Here is a 27,919-nt window from a genome sequence, read left to right as displayed (position 1 = left end):
ATAAGAAAGGATGGCAGCATTAACAGGTGGCACACACAAAATCAGAGAGATGGCAGCATTAACAGGTGGCATACAAAAAATTAGAAGGATGGCAGCATTAACAGGTGGCATACAAAAAATTAGAAAGGATGGCAGCATTAACAGGTGGCATACATAAAATCTGAAGGATGGCAGCATTAACAGGTGGCACACACAAATTCAGAAGGATGGCAGCATTAACAGGTGGCATACAAAAAATAAGAAAGGATGGTAGCATTAACAGGTGGCATACAAAAAATAAGAAAGAATGGCAGCATTAACAGGTGGCACACACAAAATCTGAAGGATGGCAGCATTAACAGGTGGCACACACAAATTCAGAAGGATGGCAGCATTAACAGGTGGCATACAAAAAATAAGAAAGGATGGTAGCATTAAGAGGTGGCACACATGAAATCAGTGGGATGGCAGCATTAGCAAGTGGCACACAAAAAAATAGAAGGATGGCAGCATTAACAGGTGGCATACAAAAAATAAGAAGCATGGCAGCATTAACAGGTGGCACACATGAAATCAGTGGGATGGCAGCATTAGCAGGTGGCATACAAAAAATAAGAAAGGATGGCAGCATTAACAGGTGGCATACAAACAATAAGAAAGGATGGCAGCATTAACAGGTGGCATACAAAAAATTAGAAGGATGGCAGCATTAACAGGTGGCATACAAAAAATCTGAAGGATGGCAGCATTAACAGGTGGCACACACAAATTCAGAAGGATGGCAGCATTAACAGGTGGCATACAAAAAATAAGAAAGGATGGTAGCATTAAGAGGTGGCACACATGAAATCAGTGGGATGGCAGCATTAGCAAGTGGCACACAAAAAAATAGAAGGATGGCAGCATTAACAGGTGGCATACAAAAAATAAGAAAGAATGGCAGCATTAACAGGTGGCACACACAAAATCATAAGGATGGCAGCATTAACAGGTAGCATACATAAAATCTGAAGGATGGCAGCATTAACAGGTGGCACACAAGAAATCAGTGGGATGGCAGCATTAACAGGTGGCACACAAGAAATCAGTGGGATGGCAGCATTAGCAAGTGGCACACAAAAAATAAGAAAGGATGGCAGCATTAACAGGGGGTATACATAAAATCAGAAGGATGGCAGAACTAACAGGTGGCATACATGAAATCAGTGGGATGGCAGCATTAACAGGGGGTATACATAAAATCAGAAGGATGGCAGAATTAACAGGTGGCATACATGAAATCAGTGGGATGGCAGCATTAACAGGTGTCACACACAAAATCAGAGTTCAAGTAGGCAGCCCTGCTGGGTCACATGGGAGCCCCCAGAGGGCGCTGTGGGGAGGAGGTTTCCTCCTTCTAGACAAGTTCCATCTGACCTGGAAGTGCTTCCTGGATGCAAAGTGGTAGCACCAAAAGTACTCCTGGGTCCAGTATAAAGGAAGCCATTCCTCCTCATTCGGGGAGGAAGGGAGGAAGAGGAAGAGGACGAAGCTCATTGAGGAGAAGTGAAGACAGAAAACGAGAAAAGAGAAGGGTTTGTTGTGTTTAATGGGGAAACCTGTGTAACAGAGGTATTTGTACAAAACATCATTTGCTTGCACCTAGGACTGGGTTTGTATTGTTGTGTCTACGGTTTAAGGTGTTGCAACACCCCCTACTGGTCACAGTTTGCTGGGATAGGTCCTGGCTTCCCCATGACCCTGTCCTGGATATGATGGTTAAGAAGACTGATGGATATGATGGATGGACTGAAGGAAGTTGGGTTTGCTAGTAATCATTTTAGAAATCTACATATATAAAAATTCTATGGGTGGTCTGTCTGTCACACTATTACTCACAAACTACTGAGGCTAGAATCTTCATCTTGGCGTTAATAGAAAGCTTATGACCTGATGCTTGCTGTTGGATCAAGTTTGAGGTAGCGCCAACCTTGGCAAAGTGAGCCACAATCTTGTGTTTCTTACTGCAAAACTGATCACAAAGGTGACATAGCAGAAGGAAAAGAAGGCAGAGCAGTGACATCTACTGAGCATGAGACAAATTGCTTAAGCAGATTATGGGATAGGAAGAAAATGAATGATGGCTGCAGCATCAAGTACATCCAGTGTGGCAATCAGCTGGGACTCACAAAGCATTGAGGCTGAGCCTTGGTCTTAGTCTTAATCGAAAGCTTATGACCTGATGCCTTCGGGAATGTCAAAAATGTGAGGCCGCGGCAACCTCAGAAAGATCAAGTGACTGACAAAGTGACACAGCAGAAAGAAAATCAAGCATCTCACTGGTGGGTAGAAAAGAAAATTGCAATAAAATTTCAAGACCCTGCAAGCCCACCTACTGATTATCCCCCAGTGTATGCTACATGCATCCTCCAAATTCATAATCAAGTGTAAGTGTTGTGTTTATCGATCCTCGATCATGAAGAGGAACTCCATAACAGGAAAAAAGAAAAAAAAAGAGAGTGGCGACATGTGCTGAGCATCAGGCACATTGCAGAAGGCACTTAACTCAGGATACAGAATACACACAGGAGAACAAGAGAGAAATGCATGCTGACAAAATGAGCACTACTTTGGAATGTGTGATCCCTGTGACACTGTCTTGCTCTATAGGAACCACCTTTATTTGAAGACCGGAGGTCTGCGTGTTTTTCTAAGTACATTAAATTATTGAGACGAGTTTAATACTTACATCATTTTTGCAGAACACCGCCATCTGCTGGGAATGGAGGATCAGTGTCCCACTTGCTCCTAATGTAGACACACTGCTATTCTTTCTATACTGAAACCCTTACTGTGCATGCATCTTCATAAAGTACGGCATTATTTTTCTTCCACAGATACAAGCAAGCAGCAAACTATATGTTGTCTGGATCTGCTTTGGAACTGCATTTTGGCACAAAGCACTGCTAACATATCCATATGCCATATTATTCAGTCAGCAAATATTCCTTCATCCTAATAGGCCTGGGAGTAGCAGCCATTCTTCAAAACAGTGTCATCCATTAGCTGGCCGTCTGTGCCCTTCAAAGCTCCATCTTGCAATCTGAATTGACAGCGCAGAACCCCCCCCCCCCCCCCCCGCCCCGTGCATAGCTCTATTTAACAAGACTGACGTGTGCCCCCATTTAAAAAGCCTTTCCATTGTCATACAGATTTTTCTTTTTTTTTTTTGTGGACTTTTCCGTAATATGTACGAGAAATACAACAGGTCAGACGCCCCCCCCCCCCATCCACCCCTAAGGGTAACAAGACCTACTCCTCTGTAATACTTGGCTCGCCATTAGCGACTGCAGTCCTCTTATTTGAAAGAAACGAGGCTTTACTTAATCCCCCCGCTGCTGCTGCAGCAGCCGCCGCCGCTTCGTCGCTTGCTGAATATTTATGGGCGCTTTCTACCCCTGCAGCTTCCCAAAAAACGAAGCTAATTACCGACCCATTTCCCGGCCAGGGACACCTCTCACCCATCGAATGCTGTTCTGAAACGAGAACTCCAGGAATTCCAAGTATTTTTCAAAGGAATTCCATGATTGCTTAAAGCATGAGTCACAGGATAAATATCTTCCGTCTATCAGCCCTTAGACTTCCCTTCTGCCATCTGCATCTCTCAACAGGACACAACTGACCAAGGAGCATGTCGGGCTGGCTATCGCAGCAGCTGCGTCCACCTTTGAGAGATTTTTCTGGGGGCGGGGGGTCCTGACCAAATAAAGCAATTAAATGCTGGAAAAAAAAAAAAACAAACACGGATAAAGAAAAAGGCTGAATTAGTGTAAGCCGCCTTAACTTGGGCTGCTCATCGTGGAACTGTAATGATTAGCTTTCAGGATAGGTGCATCAGATATCTGAAATATTGAAATGTGTGCAGCCAATTAAATGTTTAAAGTTTAAATATTCTTGATTGCAATAGAAATTGCTCATATGTCACTATGTGATGGAGGTCCATAGCGGACTAGAGTGCCATAGTGATCAATAGATCATTTTTGTAATCATGGGCCTTGAAATAGTCTAAAACAACACCGCACCTGCTTATTGTCACGTCGGAGGACCTCCTCACAGGCTCGAACAAGGTATGTGATAACCCGCCGGGGAGACAGGGGGCGCTGTTGCTGATGTTCTCTTCTCCTTCTCCCCCAGCAGCTCTGAGGAACCGCCCAGTGAGGGCACTTAGCCCCGCCCCCTCCGGGACAGAGCACCACCATAAGAAGCCTGACAATTCAAAAGGAGTCAGCATTTACCCAAGAGTGAACTGCCGGGTGGCGCTCCCAAACAACTGACCCCTTTTTCCAGTTTAGAAGATACCAGAGCATAGCTTGTTGTCAGCGCCATCTTAACAGCATCATAGCTGTACGTATGTACGGCAAAGTAGTGCACTTGGGCCCCAATTTTGATAGCAAAACAGAAACATACACAGGCATCAGAAACATCGTGGCATCCCGACCGGTGCCCACTGTGCCCCCCCCCCCCAGACAAGAGAGAGATTTGTTTTGTTAATTTCGAGACTCTGTTTGTGTTTGACTTTCAATAACTAAACAGGACCACCCAGTTGTTGCCCTTGCTGTCTTCCTGCACCGGCCCCATTATGTCTGAAATTTGTCGTTTTTAGCCTTCTGGGAGTGTCTTCTAGAGGGATAGGACCACCAGTAAAGAATCAAATAACCGAATGTCCGAACAGGGCTAAAGTCTGTCTCTGTTGTCATTATGATCATTTTTTCATAATTATATTCATACTTTACTTGATTCATTTTATCATTTCTTAACGGAGAGATTGATTTGGTTATTATGCTGCCATCCATGTCTTTTTTAAGAAGTTTGATATTTCCTTGTTATTGTGCTGTTTACATAATGGAGTCTGGTAAGGGCTGGTGCCACCTTTAAGGTGAATTAGACATTCGCCAGGGGCACAGATCATAAGTGGGGGGGTCCCAGCCACACGGGTTAGCTACCGAACAATCGGTTGGTGCACTAATAAGCTTGGCATATGGTGCAAAGTAACAGCACTGGCACCGTGTCTGGTACTTACATGACATCCACTACACGGCGTTTACACTCACACAGTGAATGAATACACAAACCCTGGAGTTTGGCTTCATTCTCAAGAAGAACAACTCTGTTTTCGTTCATCCCTCTATCTTGCTCTTTGGTTTATTTCTGTCTTCAGTGTCGACCCTCACTTATCTGACTACAACTTGCAGTTCTTGCCATTCATCTCCCAGTCCCCTTTCTCTTTCACAATAACCCTTCAGTATCTGAATGTACACATAGCAGTCTGCACTCATATTAAATTATGACAGTACCGTTCCCATCTATTTACATGTTGGTCAACATATTTACACACTGAGACCTAATAACACTAGGAGATGACAATTAAGGCAAGCTTTAAACATTTAGAACTATAAAAATCTATTCCATTAGTTTGTATCAACCTGAATTGATAATTGTATTGCTTAATTGTCCAAGCTGTTAAAATCATCACTTACAGCCCTTGTAAGAAAATGGAATGATGAACGCTCTTTCCAACTCATTAGCGATCACGTCCATGTCAGCTCACATAATTTGCACTCTAACAGCCAAACCACTCTTTTAATGTGATTTAATTTTACACTTTCATTCACCTCCTTATATTGAGCCATGTAAAATATCCAGTTGCTGCTGTCGCAGTCCGTCTCCTCGTACCCATTGAGCTAGACATAGCCCTGGAAAAGGGGACTGAGAACTCCGGATGCCTCAGAGCCTGTTAGGCCCTCTTTGAAGTAGGAGGCTGGAAGTTCTTCGTAAAGGACGTGCCCAGAGTGATAACCAGGAGGCCGGAGGAAAGAAAAGAGGACATGACCCCAGAAAAGTATAAGGGATAGCCAGAGGAAAGGAAGGGCTGTCTGTCTACAGTCTGTGCAAGAGACAGCAACTCCGAAGGAGCGAGGCCGCCTAATTGCAAAAGTGGACTCACTCTTCTGACTGATGATAGACTTGGGTACAAGGCCATTAGATCATCAGGGCAGCTCAGCTAAGCAGACAGAAACACTAAACTCATTCTTCACAGTGAAAATCAAAAGCTACCAGCAGTAGTTGTGTTGTCAGACTGCCAACCAGCGTGCAACAAATCACCAATCTCCAGCACCAGGATCAACAAGGAAATCTTATAAAGCGGAATCAATAAATATGAAAAGCAACACTGATTAGATAGATAGATAGATAGATAGATAGATAGATAGATAGATAGATAGATAGATAGATAGATAGATAGATAGATAGATAGATAGATAGATAGATAGATAGATAGATAGATAGAATGAAAAGGCACTATATAAGAGATAGATAGATAGATAGATAGATAGATAGATAGATAGATAGATAGATAGATAGATAGATAGATAGATAGATAGATAGATAGATAGATAGATAGATAGATAGATAGAATGAAAAGGCACTATATAAGAGATAGATAGATAGATAGATAGATAGATAGATAGATAGATAGATAGATAGATAGATAGATAGATAGATAGATAGATAGAATGAAAAGGCACTATATAAGAGATAGATAGATAGATAGATAGATAGATAGATAGATAGATAGATAGATAGATAGATAGATAGATAGATAGATAGATAGATAGATAGATAGATAGATAGATACTTTAGCATAGTTGGCAGGATAAGATAGATAGATAGATAGATAGATAGATAGATAGATAGATAGATACTTTAGCATAGTTGGCAGGATAAGATAGATAGATAGATACTTTAGCATAGTTGGCAGGATAAGATAGATAGATACTTTAGCATAGTTGGCAGGATAGGATAGATAGATAGATACTTTAGCGTAGTTGGCAGGATAAGATAGATAGATAGATAGATAGATAGATAGATAGATAGATAGATAGATAGATAGATAGATAGATAGATAGATAGATACTTTAGCGTAGTTGGCAGGATAAGATAGATAGATAGATAGATAGATAGATAGATAGATAGATAGATAGATAGATAGATAGATAGATAGATAGATAGATAGATAGATAGATAGATAGCCAGGTAAGTTTGCAGAAGACACCAAGCTAGGTGGACTGGCAGATGATCTTCAAATGCATTGATTCACGACAGAGGGACTTGGACACCACACAGGCTTTGTCAGATTTCAGTCAGATGAAAGTTCATCAAGAACACAGGGACACAGTTGGAAGCTTGTGGCAGTAAATTTCGCACAAGCATTAGGAAGTTTCTCTTCACACAGAGAACGACAGACATATAAAATAAGCGACCGAGTAGTGTGGTAGACAGTAGGGCCGATTCTTTTCACACTCTAAAGCACTCAAAGTGCCACAGAGGATCAAATTTGATAAATGAACACTCAGCCTTCTGGTTTGGAGTCCAGTTCCTTTGTGACTAAACCCCAGTGCTTAATCTATCTAACACAAATATACACAGCATATGTACTGTATTGTATATCCACAGTCAGATCATAGGACTTCAAGAAGCCCCCTGGTGCAGACCTACTCAAACTGGGATCTTGACTGCTACCCCAACACTGTTCTTCACTCCCTCATACATATCCTGGACAATCCTCACACACTTCTCTTGTCCTCCTTTTCTCCCTCATGCACCTCCAGACCTCTCAACGTGGTGGGCTATCATAAGCCCCCTCCAAATCAACGCACACCATATGCAAACCTTCCACTCCAGGACCTTCAAATCGAGACTTAATGCTATTTCAGACAATCGAGGTGAATTGGTGGAGCAGCTTGTTGGACTGGCCGACGTGTTCTCGTCACAATTGTTCACCCACAGTCACAGATGAGTGGTTTAGGACATGTGGCCTTCTACATATGAAGGCGTTACAAAAGTATAAACGGCAGTGTAAAATGGTAGCCATAAAACATTAACTGCAAATACATAATAAATTCCATACACAAAAATAAACCTTTGGCTTTCTCCAGAATGGAATCAGCAGGCCGTCTATAAATGGGACACGCAGTATTTTGTTTGGCTTTGTCCATGACAACAGGAAACAGTGCCGTCAAGGTAACTTTACTCTACTTAGACGGCTGGCCAAGAGCAGGGTGTAAGATATCCTTACACTGCTAAACTTGGACCGCCGGCCTGACCCATTCCAGTACACCACCGCCATGCCACTCATTCCCTGGTGAGACAGGTTGTGCCCATCTGTTTTTTTTTTTTCTTCTTCTCTTCAGAGGTGCAGGGGGCACATGTGCTATTTTATTTATGCAGCTACTGTGAGCAAACACAGATTATATAACAAGTTAATTATACCCTATTGTGACACAGGACAGCACTGCGGTCTTTTAAGTTTTTGTCTCAAAAAATAAAATAACCAAAGAGCTCCTCGGGATAGTAAGTTACATACATGGAGTTTCGAATGAGTGCACACACACGAAAACCAGTTGACTAGATAAGGGCTACTAAAACAGTGCGAGATTGGACTAAACACGCTTAATGTGCTTCAAATGCTGGGAGGAAATGTAACTGTTAGTTTGGCACGAAGCCCCCTTATCCAAGACATCTTACAGGATCAGAACACAGTGCAACAGTTCACAGATATTTTTTAACAGATGGCGCCCAAGCAGTTGAGCCTCAGAATGGAGCTTAAAGTCCGGGGTCTCAGCCACTACACCACTCTGCCTGGTCCTATTAGCAATCCAGAAGCAGAATTAATGAAGATGTGAGCAGCACAACTGGGCTGAATCGCAACTTTGAGTCCTTCCAGGGGTAGCACTGCTACAACTTTCCATGTTGGTCAAGAGTGACTCGCATGTTTTTTGTCCAAAGTTTGCAGCAAGAAATGAGTCACTCGGTCTGAGCCCATGAGGACCTGTGTGGAGATGGAAGAAACTTCTAGAAGGTGCAACCCTTATTGCAACACTCCACTAATCTGGGCTTTCTCACAGACTGGCCAGACAGAAGCCTCACCTCAGTAAAAGACACATGGAAGTCTTCTTGGAGTTTGCAAAAAGACACCTACGGGATTCTCACAGTTTAAGAAACAAGATTCTCTGGTCTGATGAGCCCGAGATTAGTGTCATGTGTGGATGAAACCAGACACCGCTCATCACCTGCGCAATGCCATTCCCTCCATGACGCATCATGCTCTTTGGTTGTTATTCAGCGCCAGACTAGCCAGGGTTGAGGGAAAGCTGAAAGTACTGAGATATCCTTAATGAAAACCTGCTCCATGTTCCTGCTCTGGACCTCAGGCTGGGCCAAAGGTTTGATTTCCAAAAGGACAAAGACCCTAAGAACTTAGCAAAGACAACATGTCACATTTTTCATTGTAACAGATGGCACACCACAAACATTAACACTACTTTTACAACTCCCATACCAAATGGCATAAAACAGAGACATATGCACTGCAGTTGTCATTCCAACAGATGGTACACCACAAATATTAACATACTGCTTTTATAAATCTCACACCAAATGGCAATACACAGAGAAATTAAATGCATTTGTCATTCCAACAGATGGTGCACCGCAAACATTAACACACTGCTTTTACGACTCCCATGCCAAATTGCATAAAACAGAGTCATATGCATTGCATTTGTCATTCCAACAGATGGTGCACCACAAACATTAATACACTGCTTTTATGACTCCCATGTCAAATGGCATAAAACAGAGACATATGCATTGCATTCATCATTCCAACAAACAGTACGTCATCAACATTTGTAGTAAGCATTTTATTACTACATATGTCTGTAATGTGTCATCTGTTGGAATGAAAAATGCAATGCATTTTATTACTACATGCAATACAAAATAAATTCCAATAGATGGTGCCCTGCAAACATTAACACTCAGGTCTACATTGATTACAGTAATCCCTCCTCCATCGCGGGGGTTGCGTTCCAGAGCCACCCGCGAAATAAGAAAATCTGCGAAGTAGAAACCATATGTTTATATGGTTATTTTTATATTGTCATGCTTGGGTCACAGATTTGCGCAGAAACACAGGAGGTTGTAGAGAGACAGGAACGTTATTCAAACACTGCAAACAAACATTTGTCTCTTTTTCAAAAGTTTAAACTGTGCTCCATGACAAGACAGAGATGACAGTTCTGTCTCACAATTAAAAGAATGCAAACATATCTTCCTCATCAAAGGAGCAAACAAATCAATAGGGCTGTTTGGCTTTTAAGTATGCGAAGCACCGTGGCACAAAGCTGTTGAAGGCGGCAGCTCACACCCCCTCCGTCAGGAGCAGGAAGAGAGAGAGAGATAAAAAAATCAATACGTGCCCTTCGTGCTTTTAAGTATGCGAAGCACCGTGCAGCATGTCCTTTCAGGAAGCAGCTGCACAAAAGATAGCAACGTGAAGATAATCTTTCAGCATTTTTAGACGAGCGTCCGTATCATCTAGGTGTGCGAACAGCCCCCCTGCTCAATCCCCCTACGTCAGGATCAGAGAAAGTCAGCGCAAGAGACAGAGAAAAGTAAGCTGGGTAGGTTCTCAGCCATCTGCCAATAGCGTCCCTTGTATGAAATCAACTGGGCAAACTGAGGAAGCATGTACCAGAAATTAAAAGACCCATTGTCCTCAGAAACCCGCGAAGCAGCGAAAAATCCGCGATATATATTTAAATATGCTTACATATAAAATCCGCGATGGACTGAAGCCGCGAAAGGCGAAGCACGATATAGCAAGGGATTACTGTACTTAGGTATAAACCTATTTTAGACAGGTGGGTTGGCACCCTGCCCAGGATTAGTTCCTGCCTTGTGCCCTGTGTTGGCTGGGATTGGCTCCAGCAGACCCCCATGACCCTGTGTTCGGATTCAGCGGGTTGGAAAATGGATGGATAATATAATATAATATAATATAATATAATATAATATAATATAATATAATATAATATAATATAATATAATATAATATCTAACCGGGAGGAGGCCCCGGGGAAGACCCAGGACACGCTGGAGGGACTATGTCTCTCGACTGACCTGGGAACGCCTTGGGATTCTCCCGGAAGAGCTAGAAGAAGTGGCCGGGGAGAGGGAAGTCTGGGCATCTCTGCTCAAGCTGCTGCCCCCGCGACCCGACCTCGGATAAGCGGGAGACAATCGATGGATGGATGGATATAATATAATATAATATAATCTTCTTCTATAATATGCTACCGTGGCTGTTTGTTTGTTTGTCCAGGATTTTAAATCACCTGTAGCTCGCAAACCTATTGACTTGAAATTTGGTACACATATACTATGTAACGTCTACTATCCTCTTTCAGTGTGATGATTTTATTACTCTTTTTATTTTTATTTTATTTTATTGTAGAATCAAATCTCGGCAGTGCACAGCAGGGCGGCCGTGCGGCGCATGCATATGGGCGTGTTCTCATTCCCTATCACCTTTGCTAATCATTCTTGAGGCAGATTGAAGATTTAAGTGTCAGATTAAGTGAAAAATTAAAGAAAATGTACTAAGTAATTGCAACACAAAAACTAACTTAATCAGTTTTAACGCAAAAAGATGCCGACGAAAGAAGAGAAGCAGCGGGCCGCTACGGTGGAGTAAAGAAGAAGAGCTGCTCAGGAAGCAGCAAGCACATCAACCTCTGAGCAAACGAATGGTAAACATACAGAGAAAGAGGAGGAAAACTAGGAATGCTCAAGTTAAGTGTATTCACTGCACATTATCATGCAGTGCGCCGTTACTGGTATAATATAATATAATATAATATAATATAATATAATATAATATAATATAATATAATATAATATAATATAATATAATAGCATGGAATGTATACCTACAAGCTTACATTCTTGCTCAGGTGTAAATAACATGGCTTCGCAAAATCATCCTCATCCTCATCCATAAACCCCATCTTTTCTCCATTATTGTTAGTAGTGAATTCACAGAGGACTTGAACCTGTGACCTCAGTGGCATAATGGACATTTTGCAAAGTAATACCTGTCACCTTCAAGTGTTTAGGATTTCCCATGGGCTCACCAGATAATTTAAAAACGGATCCTGAATCTGACAAAGAAGCTCATGCTCATAGATCGTCTCCATGGACGTTCTTTTTTTTTCTAAAAGCTGGACATCTTGCCCATGAAGATGGCATGTGGAGATTTTCACAATATAAAAACCACGGTGCAGACTCTGGGTCATTTTAATAAAATACTGCCCTAAAAATATTTTATTTCAGGGTGCGGGTTGTTCCTATGAGCAAGAAGGAATCCATAACTGCGAAACTGTAAAAAAAAAAAAAAAGAGGGTGAATTATTTCTTTAGAGCAGTAATTCACCAGGTAGACTCGCTTTAAGCCAAATGACGACATACTGCATTCTTGCTTTTCAGAAAGGTGTGAAGAACATCATCTCAGAAATACCATGCAGTGTTTCTTTTCTCAAAAATGGTGAGATGTCTTTGAAGCAAACGTAGACATACATTAATAATTAACGGATCGTGCCAAGGGTGTCAGTTTCCCAGGAGTTCTAGGAAACTAACATTGTAATTAACAAGTCCATAAACAAAAATTAACACAAAAAGCATTACTTTGCAGACACATCTTGCACTACAGATATAATAACCTGTAATATCCACAAAAACCTATAATAAACAATGTACCGGAGTGTGAAAAAAAATTATATTTCATTATTTTTAAACAAACCTCAGAACTGGAAGTCTGCATAAAAAAAAACCTCCTAGCATGGCAGTGCCCAGCTGTGCCAAGGCGACTTCAGTAAAGTGCACCAAAGCGCCAGTGGGCTACGCACTGTCATGTAGTGATGCAATCATTAAAATGACAGAAGGATGTCGTAGCAGAGGCACTTCTCAAACATGTGGATCCCAGTGGCTGCGTTGGTCCACATGTGTGTGTGTGTGTGTCTCCCTGTCACAGCAACTCAACATGCAAATTAATTATTCAGCTTCAGTCACCTTGTGCTACTGAGCACCTTAATGGATAACAGCTATCATAGACAGATTAGAAAATATTTCAAAATTTGCTAAGGGAAACACGATTACGATTCACTAGGAAGCACTCAGACCTCCCGTCTTCAAAGAAAGGTGGTTGTTACAATCACGTGGGTCTTCATGACCAAAACTGTCCCACGTCTACACACAACCCCACACCTTCATATACCGCAGGACGATTAAATGAACATAACACAGCCGTGAACGCTACTTTCCGCCAACACCAGAACTAAGCTGAAGGTCCTGCTTCCAGATGTTTTTCCAATGCTGACAGTGAACGTACTTGTACTTAAATAACAAATGCCAGTGGTGGACCTCGTATGCCTACTTACCCACACTCATAAAAAAATAAATAAATAAAGGTGCCTCAATGGTTCTTCAGAGTGGTGCCACAGGGGGACAGTTTTTGGTTCCTTAAAGGAACGTCTGCATGAAGGATCCGGGAAGATCCTTTTTTTGAGATCTCTAACAGGTTCCATAAATAACCAGATAACAGATTTGTGAAAGACCAATGGGCTCCTGATATTTATAGGACTCTGACTGCCTACAATCACACAGGGTGAAGTTTAAATCTCTTTAGTGTCCTGTAAGGTCACATATTAGACATTAAAGATTTTGGTTTTGTCCACTTATTGGGAACCTTTTCGATGCCCAAATGACCGACGTCATATGCAAAAAAGACCATCCCAGAATGAAACGGTTCTATGGGAGACCACAAAACCCAGTAAAGTGTCGCAGTGGAAAACTACTTCCAAAGAATAGTTTGTTTTTAAAGCCTTGCATGGTCTCGTTCCAAAATATATCTGTGACCTCCTTCACCCCTATGTGCCACCACGAGCACTGAGGTCATCTGGACGACTGCTCCTTGTAGTGCCAAGATCTCGGCTGAAGTCCAGGGGTGACCGAGCTTTTTCAGTTGTTGCTCTACGGCTTTAGAATGACTTGCCCCTGCACAGCAGGTCTTCATCCTCTTTCGAGGTTTTTAAAAGTCGGCTTAAGACCTCCTCGTTTTCTTCTGTCTTTCACTGTGTATGATGGGATTGTGGTGGATGTTACAACTGGTTGTTTTACTAATCTGCTTTTGCAGGATTGTTTGTATTGTGCTTGCTTTAATGCTTTTTTGTACAGCACTTTGGCGCAACCTCTGTTGTTTTAAATGTGCTTTTATAAATAAAATAATCTAAATCTAATCTAAAGAATTAAGATCATAAGGAAAGACTAAATGTAGGATCATTTCACCCAACTTTACAGATGTGACCAGCTTTTCGAGATGTCAGTGAGAAGATTTAAAGGACTTTGAGCTTCATGTCATATTGTCAACCCCGGGAGACATCAATCAATAGCGCTGATCGGCGAAATTCACCAAAACATTTTTTTTTTTGCAGCAACTCTGCTGGGGTCACAGGGGACCTCATTTCCCAAATTTTTCCCTGAAAACTCTCAATACAGCCAAGTTTAGGCACATTTTTATTTTTTTATCCCAGCGCCCCATGATGCTTTATGAGGCCAACGTGACATCACAGAACTGGAGCAGCCATATTGGAATGGGGATGTCACCTACCTAATCTGTGCTTCCCGCCCGATTTGTACAAATTTTCACACGTGGCATACCGTAAGCTTACTCCACCTCACACTTTACAGCGCTGAACGATCTCCTTCAAACACGGAGATATAATTTATGGGTCCTTAAAAAAAAAAAAAAACTGCAATATTTTCATATGAGGGGTACATTAGCTGAGCACAGTGAGAATATCATAAAATTACTTCATTGTTCTGCACAGATTCATTGTACGTTGTGTCTTCACTGCTGTTTTACGCACGTTCAGCTCCTCACTGTGCAGCACAGATCGGGTAGTGATGGTGACAGTGACAGGGACAGGCATCGGCAAAGAACGTACTAAGAAACGATCCACCCTGCACCTCCTGCTAGTCTTCCACAGCATCTGAAGTTCAAGCAGTTATGTCAGGGGTGTCCAAACATTTTTTACTGGGGGCCACATACAGAGAAATATACGAAGGCCTGGGCCACCCACTAGACCTCCAGTGTATTAAGCTAGCAAAATCAATCAAACACAATTGAATACGCTTAAAGAAAAAACAGCATCACACCTCTCCATTAATGGGTTTTTAATTTATTGTATTATAAAGTGCTCTCGTCACATGCAATCGAGTAAAAATCAAAAGCACAAAGCGTTACCTGACACTTGATGTTTTCAGTTAGCTGCCAAATTTTCAATTCGCCGCACAACGCCGTTTCTGGACAAGCAAACGTTGTTGAATTCCTGCATTTTCTCCGGGCACATTATTCCTGCGACTTTATTGAGGCACCGTTTTATGAAGTCTGAGAAAAGTTTCCCGTGACGGGCAGTGAGTTACGCTACCTCATAACTGGCTAATGTGCCATTTTCTTGTGTTTTGTTAGCACGGAAAAAAAAATCCTGTTGTTGATTTAGCAGACTAGCCGCCATTTGCTTAACTTTCTGTTCTCGCGCGGCACCAGTGTGGGACGTGTAGGTCAGATGTTTGGTTTCGTAGTGTCGACACACTTTTGTCACTGCAATAGTTTCATTGCAAATCGAACAGATACACTTACCCTTGACTTCTAGGAAGAAATATTCACTTTCCCACTGTGTCTGAAATTTTCTGCACTCGGCTGCTATTGTGCGTTTCTTTGGTTCTGCCATTTTTGGTCACCCGTAACAAAATTGTTCTTTGGTTGCGCTTGTTTGTGAAGACGCTGCCTTGATCAAGAGAGTAGCTACCGCCTTGTGTTAAACCTAAGACGTTAAGAACAAGTTTCGTGTGGGGTCCATATTTCATTATATTTTTAGAATTTGCTGCGGGCCAATTCAAAATGGACCATGGGCCACAGTTGGCCCACGGTCCATAGTTTGGACACCCTTGAGTTATGTGCAAACTCTCTGCAACAGGGAAGAATTAGATATCAAAAATTAAGACCACCTCTGACCCCTAGTGAATCTTGAACCTTGGCAAAGCTTCCTAACTCCTTATGGCAAATAGAAATGCATACAACTACAAGCTCTCATCATTCCCGGCAGCATCAGGGATCATTTTCACCTGCACGCTCCTCCAAACTCTTTAGAGAGGGGACGGTGTAGATGCTGCAATAATTAAATTTACATTAGGCCCCCCCACATTCAGTCTTCCTTATTGCATCAAGAAGTCATGTAATCCTATGGACTAACCCATCAGCATTAAGATTGCCTTTCAACCCCCCCCCCCCCCCCCCCCACCACCAGTGCCTCTACCTACACCAGTCTTTTTGAACTTCTGAATAACTGAGAACATTACGGGGTCTCTCAAACCCTTCCAAGTTTCAAGTATGCCGTCATAATAACAGATAGCCCCCCCAGTGTATAACGCTGATCCCTTACATCACGGACACTGTGGGTGTTACGCTACATCTCTTCTACTACCTTTTCATTTAACAATAGAGTTAAAGCAAAATGATCTCCACCCATACTAGTCTTTTCAGCAATATAGAAGAAGCAGGACACTTAAGAAACTGGGCAAAAACAAGCGAAAAAAACAAATAATGAAAAAAATGAAAGAAAACTCACAAAAATAAACTTTGCTGAATGCAATCAATATTGTACCACCAAATGAAACACCAATCACAGTCTTAGGACAGGTTTATACTTCACAAAACGCATGCTCCAACATACACTCCTGCTACGCAACTGTTTTACTGTTTATACTTGCGCGCGTACTTTACGTAAATCTGGAGGAATCCAGCAGGTGGCAGTGCAAGATTTCATCACGGTGAGAACAGGTTCGGCTTCTGTGTGTTGTGAATTGCCTGGAGCAGCCAATAAATACCGATGACACCTTAATACAATTTCTGAAAAGGATATTTAATGATTAAATCCATCAATCCAGGGATGTGTCCATTCCAGCAAGCATTGGGCACAAGGCAGAAACAATCCCTAGATGGGGCATCAGCTCATCGCAAGGTGAATACAAGCACACACATACACAGGAGTCATTTTAACGGCACCAAATCCCCAAATCTGCATATCTTTGGAAGGAAACCGGAGCAGAGTGTGAAATCCAAGCAGGGAACACCAGGGACGTGACTCCCTGTGAAACACCAGTGGTACCGCTCCGTCACCCCATGTGTGTAATTATTAACAGTATTCATTATTTAAACAACATTAACGATTTATCTGTAAAATGTAACATACACACGCTAATGCATTTCATCATGAAAGTGATATCAAGTACAAATCTAAAGATTCTAGATAGATAGATAGATAGATAGATAGATAGATAGATAGATAGATAGATAGATAGATAGATAGATAGATAGATAGATAGATAGATAGATAGATAGATAGATAGATAGATAGATAGATAGATAGATAGATAGATAGATAGATAGATAGATAGATAGATATGAAAGGCACTATATAATAGATAGATAGATTTTAATTTTAGCGTAGTAGGCAGGATAAGATAGATAGATAGATAGATAGATAGATAGATAGATAGATAGATAGATAGATAGATAGATAGATAGATAGATAGATAGATAGATAGATAGATAGATAGATAGATAGATAGATAGATAGATAGATAGATAGATAGATAGATATGAAAGGCACTATATAATAGATAGATAGATTTTAATTTTAGCGTAGTAGGCAGGATAAGATAGATAGATAGATAGATAGATAGATAGATAGATAGATAGATAGATAGATAGATAGATAGATAGATAGATAGATAGATAGATAGATAGATAGATAGATAGATAGATAGATAGATAGATAGATAGATACTTTATTAATCCCCAAGGGGAAATTCACAAATTTGCAGAGAGTTGGAATATCATACATTTAATGTGTTCTGTGTGGTGATCTATTGCTGCTTGCCACAGCGATTAAAAACTGGGATGACGTTTACGACGGTCTGCTTTAATGATAAAGTGGACATTTCGAGATTAAAGCCGATATTTCCACTTTAATCACAAAATACACCTTTTCAACATGTCCTTATTTTTTTTTTTCTCTGTGGCTGTACATTATGTTGCTGTTGTGAAGTTGCAAAAAAAAAGAAAAGACGGCACAAAAGATGGTATGTGAGACTTTTAAAATGTATCGTGTCATTACGATCGGAAATATGCGACACTTGAATATAAAAGCACCACGAATGCATCTGTATGTCGGCATTTTGCTTCACCACATCGAACCATTCATCAAACATCGAAGCGCGCACATCGATCCCATAGGATCCGCATATAGGCTTTCTGTCACATAGATCAGTGCTCCGCAACCTTTTCTCACCTACGACACACCAAAGTTCTTCCTAGAATTCCGCGGCACATCAAAAGCCAAAATATATAGCAGTAGCGTAGCTAGGTGGGGGGAGGGGGCGGGGGTCCGCTCCGAGCGCCAGCTATTTAGGGGCGTCCAAACTACGGTACTTTCCTTTTTTTTTTGTTCCTTGAGGACGCGCAAAAAAAAAAATTTCTTTCAGCTTTGGGGCGTCAAATTTTTCACCGCCCCTAGCAACATGATCTCCAGACGCCACTGATATATAGATATGAATTTAATACACAAATTTTACAATAAATTTTCATTTTTTATTATAAGTATACATTTTTTATAAGTATACATACATAAAAACTATACTATATTTACTTTTATGCAATCTTAATAATTATTATAACATAATGACTGATTAATGTGATACCTGCGCTTGTTTCAATGAACACAAAAGTTTTATATTCGGCTCAATATTTGACAGCGCAACCCGAAGTTCTTGGTCAAGATCTTTTAAGCATGACCGCTTATCATTTTTAATTAACACAAGAGTTGTTTGTCTTTTTTGGCGTAACTGGGATGGTTTGAATTTAGATGACGATTTAGTTTACTGGGTGCCATTGCCTCGTTTGATAGCTGATCGCCGCAAATGATGCATTGTGGCTTTGGAGCCGTTTCGTCACCACACCACGAGAATCCATATCGAATGTAGTCTTCGTTGTACTTCCTTTTCACAATCTTTTGGTTTTTTTTGCAACACTTGTGCTGGGTTCTTCATCATCTGTACGTGAAGACGAATCTTTTCCACGTAAAAATTTATCCATATTTAAAGGGGTATAAAACTAAATATGAATCACACGAAGAACGTTAACCATACACAATTCAGCAACGCAACTAATAGTAATGAATGATAACTACTGTCGCAAGACATGTGAATGCGACGTAGCACGACTAATACGTCGGCTTGAACTGAATCTAGGTGAGGACACGGAGCGATCTGCCTATCAAAGCGTACTACGGAGTTGTCTGGCGACTACGTAGGGCCTACGTCGTAGGCGCCAGGCGATGGGATTTATTATTTCAGAGAAATGACACATAAAATTATGAAACCTTTAAAAGGCTATTTACGCGAATATTTCATTGCACGTATTCTCGTTATTGTGTTTCTAACGAGGGCCATTGAAATATTATTTAGTTAGAAAATTGTCTTATTTGACCGCGTCACACCTGTATCGGCTCAAGGCACACCAGTGTGCCGTGGCACACCGGTTGCGGAGCACTGACATAGATAGTAACCAGAGACTCTGATGTTACGTTCCAACTTTTAGCACGCTGCGCCCCCCGACTTTTTGCTGGTACTGCAACTCGCGCATGCATCACGTTAATTTCTGAGGACCTGCTCAGAGGACACGTCAAATGAATGCTGGGAACGCGTGGCAGCCATGATGTGTGTGCGTACGCGTTCTGAGCGTGAAGTATAAACGAGCCCTTACTGGGTGCACAATTACAACATAGTGAAAGACACAATCCAATGGACCAAAATATTAATAAACATGTAGATAATGTTCATTACAAAACATCTGTTTAGGAGAAAACAAATAAACACCATTAAAAAAGGAAAGGCAAATAAAAGCAATGTAGACAAATGATAATAAAATACAATGCAATACACACAAATACACAATAGATATCAATTCAAATGAACTTGTAAGGAGAAAACTTACACAAAGCTATGCAAATAATTTACCACAAAGGAATAACGTAAAAAAAAAAAATGAAAATAAACATATAGTGATTTCACATCATTTACTAAAGTATCTCAGTCCGCACTAAAACAACCGAAAGCGCATAAATGAAGTAGCCGTTCGCCTGCACAGGGCTGGTGCGCATCTGTGGAAAAATCCTTCAAGTCATCGTAACGTCGCTGAGCACAGGATTTAGCACAAAACTGTAGTAACAGGTAAATCTTCTTCAACAGTACAAACAAAACTATTTAGATGCATACGGGTGAGCAACACAACAAACGAAATGGAAAGTTGCTCTTCTCTGTCTGCTATGCTATGTTTTCTGTCCGTGAAGGGTGTGACCAGTCAGGGAATGAGCTGCTGTAAGGCGCAGGATCCAATCAGAAAAGAGCCACGTGGTAAGCACCAGCAAATCAGAGCGTGATTTTGGAAAACCGTGTTTACACGCGTCCACATTACAGAGTGGAGGCTGTGCTTTCTGACGCATATAGCTCTGGAGAGACGAGCGTGCCGTTTATACAAAAGTCTTCACATTCAGAGGGGCTAAAAACATCAGGGTAGTGTGGATGAAAGGTGACAACAGAGACTAGTGTCCGCATTTGTGAAATGAAAACTTAGGAGGCGTGAACATGCGGAGAGGTAAATGATCTTGAATATTGTGGACTCTGAGTAGAATTTGATCTCAGAGGGTCAAGATGGGATGCAGCAAGGCAGTGGCGTAGCTCGAGTTCGTGCAGCTCGGGACGGGGCGGTGCTTCAATTTGCCGCCCTCCAACATGTCTGAATATGTTAACCTATTTAAATAGAAAATTCAAATGACGTATAGAGAAAAATTAAGATAACTTTTGCATAGATTTATTCATATATAGAGAAACAGCAATAAATTTTCACATATAAGCATCAACTAGACAAGAATGTAGTATAGACGCACTGATAAGCCATGTTCTAATTATAAGTTTAGTATAATTACGCTGCGAAAACCAGAACCAGTGTAGTGTACAAGTGATAAGATAGGTGGGGATGTTTTCTGCGCAGAGCAAGAACACGTTCGGATTGATCACGAAACGAAATTATAAATTGTAAATTAGTTGTTTATCTTCCTAGAAATTATTATCGGTGTAATGTTTATGTTTATTTTTGTTATTGCCTCAGAAATTTCAACTGCTGTGTCTGAAGCCGTCACAGAAGGACAGTCTGAAAATTATTTTTGAAGCATTTGTGGATTAAAAAAAAAATCAGAGAATTTGACTTTTTTCATTCATGAGTGATATTTTTCCAAACCCTGCTGCTTATACGTACACGAATTGTACTGAGCCTTTCGGCCAATAATGCCACCCCTAAAAATGTGCCGCCCGGGGTGGACCGCCCCCTCCTACGCCACTGCAGCAATGCTAACCATAATAATTGACTCAGTAAATTTGTCAGACCCTTCCTTAGCTTAGACAGTATGCCATTAAAATCCACTACTTCATTTACTATTGACTTCAATTGAAATTTGCCAGGCTAATACTGCAGAACAATTTTAAAAAACTGCTAAAAACCCTTTATTTTAAAATAGGTTTTTCGTAGCTACATTTTAGTTGTATCTGTAATAGTCTATCTGGGAACTGAATTATCATTTTCCTCTGGGTTCTGCAATACCGTACTAATGGGATTAATAAAGTATCTATCTATCTATCTATCTATCTAATCTTTGCTATTCTCTGCAGTCTCTGCACCACCACCACCTGATCAAGGTACCATGCTGCCCCTTGTGTTTATGGACTGAATAGCAGGTGTCCCAGATGTCCACATGACCATCTTCATCAAACTCTTCCATGTGAAGCCTGTAAACTATATGAGGACTGATTTCAAACATCTATGTTGTGTAGAATGATTGCCCAGTCTGGGCAGAGTGGTCTTTTGCCATTAGAACCCTTGCAGATTTTGTTTATTTTCTCAGCCTAACTGGAGTTTTTATGTTTCTGTCCTCCTGGCCTGTTGACCTTACTTTTTTCTTTGTTACATACTATATAATATTATTGTCTAATTTTGTTTTTTGTATATTATATATATATATATATATATATATATATATATATATATATATATATATATATATATATATATATATATATATCTTTTTTATCAAGTAAAGCACTTTCAGTTGTATTGTTTGTATTAAAATGTGCTATACACATAAATGTTGTTGTTCGATGCATTTCGCCGAGTTCGCAGAAATTCCTGAACATTTAACACGTTTTGTGCCAAGCTCGAGGTGTAGCGCATTGATCGCTGTCAATCATCACAATCCACCCAACCAAACCCCCCCCCCCCCCCCCCCCCCCCCCCCCCGTCACACACACACACAGTGACAGATCTTTCTTGGAAGCAGCTTAGAATGAGTGCCTCGGGCTTTGAGCGTTTTCTGCAATGTTTAAAACGATCTGGCAGTCCGGGTCTGTTCTCTTCGCTATTGCACTTCCCATATGCCCTGCAGGTGCATTCGTGGCTCGCGTGCACACGATCCTCATTGCTGTGCTATTTAATTTCCACTGAGCAAGCAATGCAACTTGGCAAATTAACCGTTTCAAATGGGAAACGAGGGAACAGGGCTCAACGGGAGTGGAAAAACAAATCTGGCATGCCTTCATTAAAGAAGAGGGCAGGGGAGGGGCGATTCAGCCCAGCACCCGTGCAAAAGTGCCCGCCTGTCTGCCCTGACAACCCCCTCGGCAGCCGCGGCTCCCAACAGAGTTGTGCAGCCAGCTGCTATTTTTAGATTTACTTTGGTGCAAACTGGATTTGCGCGATGCAGTGTTTCTTAACCAATAATAATAATAATAATAATAATAATAATAATAATAATAATGGGGGGGGGGGGGGTCTTGCAGAAAAACGTCAAGGCGTTACCTCTTCCCCGGAATGCGTTCTGGCATTCCGCTTGAATGCTTCAAAGAGTGGCTTCATTCTGAATAATGACATTCAAGAATGCATTTATGCACGCAAGCAAAGGTCGCGCTGCAGTGCCACTTGCAAGCAAGAGACCCAATTTACGCTGCGTAACAATCGGAGAGCTGCACAAGTTTGGCCGGCCGGTCGGCCGGCTGGCTGCCTGGCTCTCCCTCTGTCCGTCCGTCACTTACCACTGCGTGCGCGCGCGCGGTTGGTTGCGCGTGTGCGTGCGAGCAAAAGGAGGTTAAAAAAAAACTCCGAAACAGGAAATGCAACTGAACCCTTGTCTGCAAGAGCCTCAAACTTGAAAATGCACACACGAAACGCGAGCAGCTGGGGTGCAATCGGCATCGTCTGCAGCCCCGTTTGCACGACTCGAAAATTGCGTGAATCTTACCTCCCTTTGATAGAGACATTTCCCCTGCAATAGGGTCGGTCGGGGTGAGGGGGCGGGGAAGTGGGGGTGGGGGAGCACAAAAGACTTTGCCTTCTCCCTCTCCCTTTCCCTCTCTCTCTCTCTCCCCCTCTCTCTCTCTTTGGAGCTTCAGAAGCAGGACTTGCAGCAAAGATGCAGAATTCAGCCTCTGATCTTCATGCACTCGGACTTTTTTCGACTTCTAGTTGCAGACTCCCGTGCAGAAAGCGAAAGTAGAAATGCACAACCTGCAAAGCGGGCTGCAAAGCAGGGATTTCTGGTGCAATTGCACGGCCAGCGGAGGAGCTCCACGGCACTTATAACATGATGGGCCAAAGCTGGAAGCCGTGAGCTCCAAACTCGGATCAGCGAGTCTCCCTGCAGACGTGCTTCCTGCACCTGACGCGAGGCTTGACGGGAAATGTAGTCTCACGCCGCTTCCTCGGAACACATTCAACAGGCTCAGCGCAAGCGACTTCAAGCCAGCAGAAAGGCTAGAGGCGTTGTAATTGATAGAGGGAAAAAGAGACACAGGTGAAAGGTGGGATCTTCTTAAAACTACACTGTAGCGCAGATGTAATTTAGCCATTCGAGTACAGGCGTGCGCTTAACTAAAGCCTATCCCAGTTTTAACACGGGCACGGAAATCAGTCCTAGACGGAGAGCCAGTTCTTGGCTCGGCACACGCCTATTTAAAGTCATCACTGTAATTATTTCCCCAGTCTTGAACAACTTAGAATGCAAATGTATGGAAGGAAAAAAAAAGAAACGAAAGAAAAAAGCCTGAAGAGCTAGGCGGTGATGTGGAAGATGACACAGCAAGCCTTCAAGCAACCCTGCAAGATTGCTGCTAATCGTCAGCTATTAATACAATGCAACCCCGCATTTTACTTGATAAACTGATTGATCAGTTCATGGTGGAGTGGATTCTGGACACTTACATCTTGTAATGGCCAGAGAGGACAGAAAAATAAAATAAATTTTAAAAAAACTCCAGAAAAAAAAATCTACAGGGGTCCCCAGGCCACGAAACCACCCAGCCCCCATTCGGCCTAACAGAGCTCGCCAGTCCAATCCACTTTATTCTTCTATGAAAACATCAAGTTGAGTTTTGAAAGTCCCTAAAGTCCTACTGTCTACCACACTACCTGACAGCGTATTCCAAGTGTCTATAATCCTCTGTGACCCCCTGAGGTGCTTCTTAGCAGACCATGGTGGAATGAGCCTGTGGCTAAATGAGAGAGGATTTTTCACAATGACGTCCAAATTTGCCACCATTCTCTCTACAACAGCTTCCAGTGTATCCAGGGTTCACCCCATGTTGGCGCAGGCTTTCCTGATACCTTTGCTCAGGTATTGTGCTTCTTTTGAGCTCAAGTTGTTTCCCCAGGAGACTGCAGCGCAGACCCCACACTGGCTACTATGGACTGGTAGAACATCTCCAGCAACTTGCTGCGCACATCCAAAGACCTCAGTCTCCTCAGGAAGTCCACTCTGCTCTGGCCCTTCTTGTGTTGTCAGACCAGTCCAGTTTGTTGGTCATATGGACCCCCAGGTACTTGTAGCTCTGCACCACTTCCACGTCCTCCCCCTGGATGGTGACTGGTCTCACAGGGTCTTCTTGGCACACTGGAAGTCCACCACCAGCTCTTCTATCTTGCTGATGGTGGGTTGCAGGTTGATGTCCCTGCACCACCAGACAAAGTCCTGGACAAGCCTCCTGTGCTGCTGTACTTATGGACTTAGGATTTGATAACCAATGCTGGCCAGTGACATACAGTAGATAGATAGATAGATAGATAGATAGATAGATAGATAGATAGATAGATAGATAGATAGATAGATAGATAGATAGATAGATAGATAGATAGATACTTTATTAATCCCAATGGGAAATTCACATTCTCCAGCAGCAGCATACTGATACAATAAATAATATTAAATTAAAGAATGATAATAATGCAGGTGAAAAACAGACAATAACTTTGTATAATGTTAAATGTTAACGTTTACCCCCCCGGGTGGAATTGAAGAGTCGCATAGTTTGGGGGAGGAACGATCTCCTCAGTCTGTCAGTGGAGCAGGATGGTGACAGCAGTCTGTCGCTGAAGCTGCTCTTCTGTCTGGAGATGACACTGTTTAGTGGATGCAGTGGATTCTCCATAATTGATAGGAGCCTGCTGAGCGCCCTTCGCTCTGCCACAGATGTCAAACTGTCCAGCTCCATGCCAACAATACAGCCTGCCTTCCTCACCAGTTTGTCCAGGCGTGAGGCGTCTTTCCTCTTAATGCTGCCTCCCCAGCACACCACCGTGTAGAAGAGGGCGCTCGCCACAACTGTCTGATAGAACATCTGCAGCATCTTATTGCAGATGTTGAAGGATGCCAGCCTTCTAAGGTAGTATAACCGGCTCTGTCCTTTCTTGCACAGCGCATCAGTATTGGCAGTCCAGTCCAATTTATCATCCAGCTGCACTCCCAGATATTCGAGGGAAGGGGGATGCAGTTGAGTGGAAAAGTGACGTTTACTTCCGGTATGAAAAATCCAGAAATACTGATACTGTAGTATTCTGAATTTTTTTTTTTTTTTTTGTGGTACTTTTTCCAGTACCGGTTGTGGTGGGCGGCTGGGGGCTGTGCCCAGCCAGGACGCCAAGAAGGACCGAGAGAGGGACTATGCCTTCACCAGACCACGAGAGGGCAGCCACCCTGGTTTGTTTGGGGGCCAAGGGAATTGAACACGGAAGCTCAACCCCATAGTGGCCCGTGGCCACTGCCAGGGTGCGCCCGGACGAGTAAGGAGCCCTGAACGTCAGCATTTCCGCCACACCTGGATGTGCTGGCGGAAGAAATACCAGGGACACCCGGGTGCTCATAAGTGCCGTAGGAAGCTCATCAAGAGGCACCTGGAGCACATCTGGGTGAGAATAAAAGGGGCCGCCTCCCTCCAGTCGTCAATCGGAGTCAGGAGGAAGAGGATGAAGCTCGCAGGAGAGGAGTGGAGATGGTGAAGGAAGGACTTTTGGAAGGCCCATACATAGGGGTGTTTGGTGCAGGGACACTGGGTTGTGTGCGAGACTGTGTTCATTGTACATATTGTAAATAAATACATGTGTTTTGGAACAGTTGGTGTCTGCCTGTTGGTGTTCGGGCTGGTTATCCACACGGTTTACTATGCAAACCTACAAGACAACAACAACAACATTTATTTCTATAGCACATTTTCATACAAGGGGCAGCACGATGGCGCAGTGGGTAGTGCTGCTGCCTCGCAGTTGGGAGACCTGGGGACCTGAGTTCGCTTCCCGGGTCCTCCCTGCGTGGAGTTTGCATGTTCTTCCCGTGTCTGCGTGGGTTTCCTCCGGGCGCTCCGGTTTCCTCCCACAGTCCAAAGACATGCAGGTTAGGTGGATTGGCGATTCTAAATTGGCCCTAGTGTGTGCTTGGTGTGTGGGTGTGTTTGTGCATGTCCTGCAGTGGGTTGGCACCCTGCCCGGGATTGGTTCCTGCCTTGTGCCCTGTGTTGGCTGGGATTGGCTCCAGCAGACCCCCATGACCCTGTGTTCGGATTCAGCGGGTTGGAAAATGGATGGATGGATGGATTTTCATACAAATAATGTCGCTCAAAATGCTTTACATGATGAAGAAAGAGAAAAACAGACAAAATTAAGAAAATAGAATTAGGGAACACTAATTAACATAAAATAAAAGTAAGGTCCGATGGTCAGGGAGGACAGAAAAAACAAAAAAAAACCTCAGATGGCTGGAGAAAAAAAAAATCTGCAGGGGTTCCGAAGCCACGAGACCACCTGGCCAGCCCCTTCTAAGCATTCTACCTCACATCAATGACCTCAATCAGTCCTCATTGTATTCAGGGTTCATATGGAAGAACTTGATGGTGACGGTCACGTAGACTTCTGGCCTTTAATCCATCAATGAAGGAACATCACAGTGCTTTAATCAGGTGGTGGTGGCGCAGATCTCCAGCACAGAAAACTGGAAAAAGAACAGCAGAGAAAGTAGATGGTGAGTAAGGATTTTGGAGCCACCATGAATAATAATGATAATTAAATGCATATACAGAGCATGAGGATTAACTTAAAATGAAGCTATGAGAAAGCCATTTTAAAATAAAGGGTTTTTAGCAGTTTTTTAAAATTGTTCTACAGTATTAGCCTGGCAAATTTCTATTGAAGTCAATAGTAACTGAAGTAGTGGATTTTAATGGCATACTGGACTTTTAAGTGTCCCTGACAGCTAAGATAGATAGATAGATAGATAGATAGATAGATAGATAGATAGATAGATAGATAGATAGATAGATAGATAGATAGATAGATAGATAGATAGATAGATAGATAGATAGATAGATAGATAAACTTTATTAACCCCCAAGGGGAATTTCACATACTCCAGCAGCAGCATACTGATAAAAACAATATTAATTAAAGAGTGATAAAAATGCAGTGCAGGGAAAAAAGTGCAAGGTGGAGAGTGTGAGGCAGGTATACAGACAGACAATAACTTTGTATAATGTTAACGTTTACCCCCTGGGTGGAATTGAAGAGTCGCATAGTG

The 27,919-nt window shown here is 42.3% G+C and overlaps 1 protein-coding gene across 2 annotated transcripts in view; it reads right to left on the bottom strand.

The window, feature by feature from the left end:
* Window positions 1-23,833, bottom strand: part of map2k6 (mitogen-activated protein kinase kinase 6) — a 55,797-nt gene extending 31,964 nt beyond the window's left edge. The window contains exon 1 of one of the 2 annotated variants that reach the window (XM_028819242.2): window positions 23,324-23,833. In XM_028819242.2, the coding sequence (XP_028675075.1) occupies window positions 23,324-23,342 (19 nt within the window). In that variant the 5' untranslated portion in view covers window positions 23,343-23,833. Of the gene's footprint in view, window positions 1-3,274; window positions 3,315-23,323 lie in introns of those variants that run through there. The other variant, XM_051918977.1, reaches the window with a different exon arrangement.
* Window positions 23,834-27,919: the final 4,086 nt, after the last annotated feature.

The sequence above is a fragment of the Erpetoichthys calabaricus genome, chromosome 14 (assembly GCF_900747795.2).
Source record: "Erpetoichthys calabaricus chromosome 14, fErpCal1.3, whole genome shotgun sequence".
NCBI classification, from domain to species: Eukaryota; Metazoa; Chordata; class Cladistia; order Polypteriformes; family Polypteridae; genus Erpetoichthys; species Erpetoichthys calabaricus.
Note: the sequence above shows the minus strand (reverse complement) of the source record. Positions and strands in the feature narration are given on the sequence as shown.